This window comes from Colobus angolensis, unplaced genomic scaffold (assembly GCF_000951035.1).
Source record: "Colobus angolensis palliatus isolate OR3802 unplaced genomic scaffold, Cang.pa_1.0 Scaffold24, whole genome shotgun sequence".
In the NCBI taxonomy this organism is placed as follows: domain Eukaryota; kingdom Metazoa; phylum Chordata; class Mammalia; order Primates; family Cercopithecidae; genus Colobus; species Colobus angolensis.
The window spans coordinates 5,580,993-5,590,360 of NW_012115599.1; the positions used below are offsets into that span (position 1 = coordinate 5,580,993).

At 42.1% G+C, this 9,368-nt stretch overlaps 1 protein-coding gene and 1 long non-coding RNA gene across 2 annotated transcripts in view; one reads left to right on the plus strand and one right to left on the minus strand.

Annotated features, from left to right (window-relative positions):
* The window catches only part of PLEK (pleckstrin), a 36,897-nt gene extending 31,321 nt beyond the window's left edge, over window positions 1–5,576 (minus strand). The window contains exon 1 of the mRNA XM_011945272.1: window positions 4,590–5,576. Coding sequence (XP_011800662.1) covers window positions 4,590–4,631 — 42 coding nt within the window. The 5' untranslated portion in view covers window positions 4,632–5,576. The remainder of the gene's footprint in view (window positions 1–4,589) is intronic.
* On the plus strand, window positions 4,400–8,758 carry LOC105514116. Its single transcript, XR_001002132.1, has 2 exons — window positions 4,400–4,568; window positions 7,516–8,758. It is a non-coding gene; the product is annotated as an uncharacterized LOC105514116 (long non-coding RNA).
* Window positions 8,759–9,368: the final 610 nt, after the last annotated feature.

Below are 9,368 nucleotides of genomic sequence, written 5' to 3' on the forward strand. Positions count from 1 at the left end.
TCTCCTGACCTCGTGATCCACCCGTCTCGGCCTCCCAAAGTGCTGGGATTACAGGCTTGAGCCACCGCGCCCGGCCTACATAAGTGAACTCTTCCAGGTTGGAAAATTTATCAGTGAAAACATATTAAATAAGCAATACAGAAATGGCACCGAGATTGCTTAGCAGCATGATTTCTGGAGCCTTAGATTTAAGTTCAGATCTCAACTTTGCCTCTTCCAGGCTCCGTAATCTTAGGCAAGTTACTTAATTTTTCCAAGCATTAGTCTCCTCACCTGTAAAATGAAAGTAACAAAGTACCTGCTTCCTATTGTTGTGAAGATTAAATGAGATAATATACACAAAGCATTCACCACAGTGGCCAGCACACAGTATACATTTGAAAAATGGCGACCACAGAGACAGGTAAGAGTACGGTTTTGGGGGAGGAGGTAGCGGTGAACCAAGATCTCACCATTGCACTCCAGCCCGGGCAACAAGAGCGAAACTCTGTCTCAAAATAAAATAAAATAAAATAGTACAGTTTTGTAGGCAACACTGTGGAGTCGCTCTGGCATAAGGTTCCCCTGGGTACCCCTCATCATCGTGACAGTGCTTTGGAAAAGAATGTCACTACAATACGAGCCCATGAGGGCCACATAGAAAGTGGTTAGGTTCTGCATAATGCTGGGGCCACACTGGTGGACTGCAAACCAGCTCTCCCATTTATTAACTGTGTGACTTTGGACAAGGTCCTTTGCCTCTCTGTACCTCAATCTCCTTATCTGTTAAGTAAGGATAATAATTGTCCCCATTTTGTTGAGTCGTCATAAGTATGCTGTATAAATGCATTAAGGCATGAAATGCTTGGAACTGTTCCTGCTTCAGGGTAAACACCACATGCATTAGCTATTACAATGATGAATCAGTAGGTGCAAATCGCTTGAGATTATTTCATCCTGCCTAGAAGACAAGGTAGATGCAGGAAAGAACTCCTGGGCCAGGACCCTGACTCTCCTGCTGTCTTCCACTTCTACCACAACTTTCTTCAGCCCTTTCCTTTCCTGTCCCTGCCGCTTGCCCTTCCCTTTCCCATCACCCTGGTTCCTCTGCTTTCTCCCAGCCTCGAAGGACATCCAGATCCCTCAGCCACTTTCTGAGTCAGTGCTGCTGCACCAAGTGCTTGTGAGCTTGGTTGTCCTGGCAACAACAGCTTGCTCCATAAACCTCTAGGAACGAGGCTGGTTTGAGACATGACTTGGAGGAGTCTAGGTTATGCAGAGCATATAATTTGATCCTCTCTCATTTTTATTCCAGTTATGATGATGAACATATCTAATTCAGTAGTAAGTATTCGAGGACCCCGCAAACATGTTTATTGGCCAGAAGGAAACCCCCTAAACAGAGAGGAAGGGAGGCTGAGGTTATTAAGCCCAATCTTGCCCACAAAACAATTTGTTCATGCTTCGCTCTGGCTCTAGTGAGTTCATCTGACCTTTCTTTTGTGGGCCAGAGTAAGCCTGCCTTTCAGAATGCTGCCTGGGATCAATGAGATGGTAGGCTTTGCTGTTGGGCAGGCCTGGGTTTGAATCCTAGGTCATCCTCTTGCCACATGTTTGACTGTGGGCAAGTCACTTATTCTCTGTGAGCCTCAGTTTTCTTGTCTGTAAGATGAGGATCACAGAGGGTGGTTAGGATTAAATGAAGTCATGTTCGTATAGCAGCTTGCTGCTCCATGATTGGCTAGAAGTGCTCTTTTTTAAAACAAAAAAAGTAAATTGAAAGACTCTGAGGCAAAGAGACATGGGTATTACTTGGAATGAAAAAGCCGGAAAATGACAGAATCGTGTATTTTCCCTCCCCCTCTTAACCACTGTCTTTATTTGAAGATCTTATTCAGGAGGCAAAAGAGGAAACCTGGATTGTGAAATGTCAACAGTTATCTTGCACAGAAGAAAAGCAGAAACATTTTACAGTTAACACTATTGACCCCAATATTTCTGACTTGACAAAATTCCTGCACCAGCATTTCCTAGTGCTGTATTTTTTCCACCCAAAACATCTTATCTGCAATAAAATTATTTCATAAAACAAAACACAGGACAAAGATGTTCTCTGTTACTACCCAGGTATCTTGAACTGCATAAGAGAAAAAGGTGAATAAAGGAAGATTCACTATTATTATTTTTCATGCTTTAACATCAAAAACCATAGCCAAGGCTTCTAAGAGCCTTTTCAAAGATTTTTATGGCCCTTCGTTCATAATTAACTTGGCAACCAACCCAGGAACCAGGAACATATCCCCATTAACATCTAGAAAAGGCCCCACCACCTACTGAAGTGTATACTGACGCTGATACAAATAATCAGTGTCTCATGCAGCTTGTGTACACCAATTATGTGTCAGATTCCTGACATGTACAGTTTTTAACCCACACATGAGGTAACTGAAGGAAACTTAATGTCTACAGAAGTTAAGAACTTCAATATCTTCTTGGGAAATTCTGTCTTTAGGTTTAGTTCTGCAGCTGACAAAGGGAATATTTCTGGACCAAATATTTCTTAAAAATATCAAATGAGATGCTGGGGGCTATGTAAGAGTGGAGGGTTAGAGAAGGGAGAGGATCAGAAAAAATAACTATTGGATACTAGGCTCAGTACTTGGGTAACAAAATAATCTGTACAACAAATGCCTGTCACAGGAGTTTACCTATATAACAAGCCTGCACAGATACCCTGGAACCTAAAATAAAAGTTTTAGAATAAAAAATAAAAAGAGACTCTTAATGTATTATATCAGAGAGTGTTCAAAAGGCCCCAGAGAAAAATGCAGTAATTATGGAAGATGTAACTTGTAAACATGAAAATTATGGAAGACATAAATTGTAAAACTATCAATACAAAATTTCACTATTTAATTCCAGGCCCATTTTCTAGATTGGCTTTTACAATCTGAGAGAACTACTCTCACTAATTAAAAACTATTTATTAATTTAAATCCATGTGCTTGACAACCCTGACTCTATCATCCCCATTTTTTAGTGAGACAGCTTCACTTATTAGAAATTTAGTCTTCATATTTTTGTAATTTAGGGAGATTAAAATATGAGCATACAAACTTTATAACAGCAATTTTCATTGCAAGATGTTTTTAATTGTTTAACAAACAAACAAAAACTTGCAGAAATGTTTCCATTCACTTGCTCTTCTCAGGATACTAGCACAAGTGATCAGGAAAGGAATAAGTCAACATTAATTATTACTAGGTCTCACCAATTATTATTGGTGCCTATTGCAAGGAATCTTTTACACCTCTATGTATATGTGTGTCTTTTCCAAAGGATGTTTCAAAGTACAGCTGGCTAAAGAGATTAGCAGCTGAGGACCCACTTATTCTCCAGTACCAACTCAGCTGTCCCCATCACAAATACACCACAAATCCTAACTCGGAATAAATTTGCTTTAAGAAAATGCTAGAGTCATGAACAAAGTTCAGTGCCATGACTCAGAAACCTAAGCATCAGAGGAGTGGCTGGTCACAGCTGCCGTAGCCATGTGACTAGGGGCAATCGCCAAGCCTTCAGGGCCTGTCTCCTCTTCTGCAAATGAAGGAACTAGGCCAGATGACCTAGGGTCCCTCCAGCCTGAAGTCAAAATGGAAGCAGGTAGCAATGTGTGCTATTTAACCCCCCTTACAGGTAAAACATGAAACAAATGAATAGCCTAAAACAGACTCACGCGTTCGCTGTTCGTTCAATTAAAAAGCTAAGCACCTGAAGGAAGGCACTACATTCAGCTCATTTCTGAAACAATCCACTCATTAAGGTTAGTGTGAGCTTATCTGTGTACACAGGCGTTGCCCACAGGACGCCAAGTCCTATGTGTGAATTCACATGCCGGGGAGCTTTCACAACCACACAGCACACACTCAGCATCTGAAGAAAGACCAACACTAAGAAAATTCAGTTTTCCTGATGCATACCAGGGAAGCTAAGCCTTTTTCAGTACACTAATCTTTAAAATGGTGCATCTACCACCTCGATGCCACATTATGCAAATTTACTAAGAATTGTGAGTGAAGAGATTTCAGCCCAATTTTAAAAAGCTAAGGAGTTTTTACCTGTCAATTCCAAGAAGACGGCCCAATAAACAAGCTGTAATTACTCTATCATTATATCAACTCTTTAATCACTTCTTCTCCCTTTCCTCCCAAAAAAAGAACTGAGGGGAAGGGGGATTAAAATAAAAAGTGGAGAGTCTCTCCAAGTAACCTCTATAGAAGAGGAGTATATCTTCCGACAGAACACATCTGTGTGCCTCTTAAAAAGGATATTCTAAATCTGAAGGGAGTTAGCTTAGACCCCCACCTTCCAGGCCCTGCCATCTGGAATTCTCAGACCCATAAAATCAAACTGTAAGGAAGCCGGGGCTGGATGAGTATCCCCGTTCCCCTAACCCCACTCCAGCATTCTGTATGCTACCACGCTCCCCTATTTCAACCCAACTGGTTGAGCAGGAAACATTCCTAAATGAGCAGGTAGCCCGTGGAGCTGGACCCAAGCCTCCCCAGTCCATGTCCACTGACACCCTGGTAAGTGGCACCTCTGCTCACCCTCTTCACAAGGTAGCCCTCTCTGATCTGCTTTGGTTCCATGCTGGCTGGACAGGCAGATGCAAAAGTCACTCTCCGGCACCTCCTCTCAGCAGCTGGGCTTCCTCTGCATACTGAGGTGGCTGTGGGCTGCCTTTTCTACAGTGGGTCGCTTTCACAATTTCCCTTCTGCTGGCGGTCGCATGATCACATCCTCTTCCCCTCACTGGGGTGGAAGATCAGAATAAGGAACTGCAGAGTAAACTACCCATTCCTTGCTAATCCTGGAGACTTATTAAAACCACAGTTGGGTTGAATATTTACCTAAGGGAAATTCTTAGTACTACACAGAAAATCACTCGTTTAAAGAGAAAAAGAAGTGATGAAAGGAAGAGGAAGATGAACAAGAAAAACTTGTTGGTAGAAATTGTCCTGATTAGGGATTAGTCTTGAGATCCTGGAAATGCCTAATAAAAATGCCAAGAAATTCAGAACCATCTGGTTAGCATAACAAAGTTAACTACTAAATGAATGCCTACTTCTCTCTGTGCCAAGCCCTGTATCAAGTGTTTCTCAGCCTACTTATTTAAAACTAAATTAGTCTGCACATAGGCCGGGCATGGTAGCTCACGCCTGTATTCCCAGCACTTTGGGAGGCCAAGGCAGATGGATCATTTGGAATCAGGAGTTCAAGACCAGCCTGGCCAACATGGTGAAAACTTGTCTCTACTAAAAACATAAAAATTAGCCAGGTGTGGTGGTGTGCGCCTGTAGTCCCAGCTACTCGGGAGGCTGAGGCAGTAGAATCACTTGAACCTGGGAGGCAGAAGTTGCAGTGAGCCGAGATCGTGCCACTGCACTCCAGCCTGGGCGACAGAGCAAGACTTCATCTCAAAACAAACAACAACAAAAATGAGTCCACACGTGAAACCCATAGGGAAAGTATATTATTTTCCTTATCTTAGAGATAAGGAAACACAGACTCAGAGAAGAAAAGTTGTCTCAAGTTGACGCTGCAGGTCACAGGGGAGAGCAGAAGACCAGGGAGGGACGTGCTAGGGTGCCACTGCCTCGCATCAGGCATGCGGACAGGTGTCCCACATTGACTGCTGATCCCATAATCAGCCTGTAAAAAGAAGTCCATCATCAAACAGGTTTTTGAGAAACTGTACATAATAGTCCCAGGTTGGCAACTCCTCTAAACGATGAACAAATTAAAGACCCTCGCCCCGCCAAAGTACTACAGCAAAGAATCCTATAATGGTGTTTCCCAAACCAACTTGGCTCTAGAATTCTTTTCTGCACAATTTATATTAACATTTTTTGTCATAGATTGAATTAAATCTCCCAAAAAAGAAGTCCTAACCCTTAGCACTTTAGAATGCATCCTTGTTTGGAAACAGGATCATTGTAGATATAATTAGTTAAGATGAGGTCATACTGAAGCAAGTGGGCCCTTAATCCAATGTGACTGGTGTCCTTATAAGAAAAGGGAACACAGAAAACAGCCATGTGACAACAGAGTGATGCATTTACAAGCCAAGGAATGCCAAGGATGGCCGGCAACCCCCAGAAGCTGGAAGAGGCACGCAACAATTCTCCCCTAGAGCTGCTATAGAGAACATGGTGCTCCCGACACCTTGATTTCAGACTTATGGCCTCCAGAACAGTGAGACAATAAATTTCCATTGTTTTAAGCCACCAGTTTGTGGTACTTTGTTATGGCAGCCCCAGGAAACCAATACAATCCTGAAAAACTAATATTCCATAGAATAAACTTTAAGACATGTTAATCTGGCCCTGTGAAAATGAGCAAATTCATTAATTACTTTGTGCCTCAGTTTTCTCATCTGTAAAATGGGGATAATAACACTTATCCAATAAGGTCATTCTGAAGATTAAATAAGATACACATGGAAGTATTTAGAAGAGTGTCTGAAACATAACTAGTATCCATAAATATTAGTTACTCCTCATCTTCAAGGCAAATCTCCGTTATCCTAGAGCTGATCCTTTTCAATGATAACTTCAACAGAGATGATAAAAACAATCGTAGGGCTAGAATTTCCTCATTACACCCGTCAGTGTTCTTTCACTGCAATCAACAGATAACAACTCTGGCTAATAGAGGCGAACAGGAATTTACTGGAAGAGAATGGGGTGGCCCACAGACTGAAGGAAAAATGAAGACTGGGGTCTTTGAAAGGACAAGAATCAGCGCAGTTGTGGGGTTCCAGGAAGCAAGACACCAAGATGAAAGAATGCCAGTGGTTTTCAGACTCTGCAGTAGTCTCCAGGGATCAGGCCTCTGATTGGCCTAACTCAGCTTCTCTCTTGGGTATCTGGAGGGGGAACATGTGAACCGACAGCTCTTGCAGGACCATGCTCAATGGGGGAAGGGAGGGTGTCCCCTAAAGTAAAACCAAGATACTATTAACAATGGACGAGTGATGGCCCCGAGAAAGGCAAAACTGACAGACATCCATGAGGGCATCTGAGGAGCCAGGAAAGTTAGGGGAAAGAAGTTCTGTTCTTGGGGTTTTCTGAGAGCTTCCTGATTCCCTCTCCTCTTCCCTCTAACTGTGTTTCCAGCTAACAGTCACTGCCCCTGTATTTCTCACTTTTCATTTTATGCTAATAACCATTACATAAAATCGTTGATGGTTTCTTATCAGTTTCTCATCGCACCAAAATTAATTAGAAATTATTATAAAGTGTTGGGGGCTGAGAGTAGAGGGATCAACATTTGATGTCACCTGGGCAAAACAGGAACAAATAAAAGGATAATGTTCTGTATCTGCACTCAAACAAGTATTTTGCTACGTCTGTACAGTCAATGGAAACCACTCATAGATTTACCAAGTCTGATTTCATAGTTAAATGTATCTCCCTTTGTTTAACTGACCAAGTGACTTCTAATTTGGAATGTCTTCACCGTCTGTCCTAGCATGATCGGAAGGCTTTAAAGAACCCTCACTCAGAAACCTCATAGTACTTTTGGATGCTTACCGTGTAAAAGCACCACTGCCTTCCGAATAATTCATTTCAACATGGTATTAAGTCCTTACTATGTGCCAGGCGCCTGAATAGGTGCAGGGGTAAAAATGTCTTGCCACCAAGGAACCTTCCGTATTGGTGAATCTGCTGAACGTCACCACTGATGGATTAGATGCTGCTGCCTTTGCCCCTTCCCCTCCTGCCGTGTGTCATCGCGCCTGCTTAGCGACACCTAGTGGTCAGTAAAGAGAACTATCTGAATCAATGACGCCATTTAGGACTTCCTCTCAACAGAGTTTGAGCAAGTTTTCTTCTGCTGTGTCAGATCCCTCTTTCAGATCAGATCATTAGAACCTCTTCCAATATCTTATGTATGTGTGTCTAGAATGACTTTTTTTTTTTTTTTTTGAGACAAAGTCTTGCTCTGTCATCCAGGCTGGAGTACCGTGGCCCCGATCTCCGTTCACTGCAACCTCCGCCTCCCAGGTTCAAGCGATCCTCCCACCTCCGCCTCCCGAGTAGCTGAGATTACAGGAACATGCCACCACGCACGGCTATTTTTGTATTTTTAGTAGAGTTTCACCATGCTGGCCAGGCTGGTCTTGAACTCCTGACCTCAGGTGATCTGCCTGCCTCTGCCTCCCAAAGTTCTGGGATTACAGGTGTGAGCCACCACACCCAGACTAGAATGACTTTTTAAGATCTCTTTCTGTACACATTTGATCAATAACCTTGGAAACATTATTCTTGTAGTACATTTATTATTGTAAGGGAAAGTTAAGACTTCTGAATAAGCAAAAATGATTACTTAGCATCTCCAATGGAAAACTATGCATTCTTTACAGCACACCTTTCTAAGTTATTTGTTTCTATGGAGCTGTGTCTTTTCTTGTCTTGGAGTTATTTTAGAACTCTGTAGATTGTGGATAAATACGAATAATTCTTGTCTATAAACATGCAAATAAATTCTGACTGATGGAAGTTCAGTAGACTCCACCTCACCCCACACCTTCGCTCCACCCCACCTCCCATGGAAAAAGTCAATTTTGTGTCCACTGGTAAATGAATTTCAATGTTGCTTTACTCTATATAAATTGGCCTTTGACCTTTCCTTTGAACCGGTTGTGACTTCTGGCTAGTTTCCCCTTTAATTCATGAGTTAAATAAAATTTTGACATGTTTTCATTCTATTATATGTAACAGTCATAGTTTTATCTTTTTAAACGTTATTCTGTAGCATTGGTAATTCAAAAGAGACATTAAATTTAGCTGAGAAATATCAGACCACCTCTAGAGCTAAATATAAATTAAGTAAAAGGTGTCAAAACCTGTAAGAAGAGTCTGAGATGTTACCCTACTTGTAAGCTAACAAGTCAGCCTGCCTGTTTCAGGGATGCTCAAAGAAGACACAAGACTTCTGGGATTTGGGGTAAGACAAAGGACTTTGCTACTCACAGCACAGTAAACAGAGTGAGCTCCATATTGGTCTTGATGCTTGTTGGCCCTAAGTCTACCAAGGACAAAGTGGAGCAGCCTAGATGGATGCTGCATATACGGAGGGTTTGCATCATAACTAAGGACCCAGAGCTTAAGGAACATGAATCTTTTGTAAAGAGCTGCAAGCAAACCTGCCCAAACTTTGTCTCAGAGGCAGACCTTATCTTTATTATACTGGACAGTAAGTGAATCTGCCCTTTGCTCTGGAAGGAGACAACCTCTGTCTTCAAAGCTGTTGTTCACTGTACAAGCATCCATAAAATAGAGTGCCTCTGCTTGCAACTTGTGTATATACATAAAAGACCC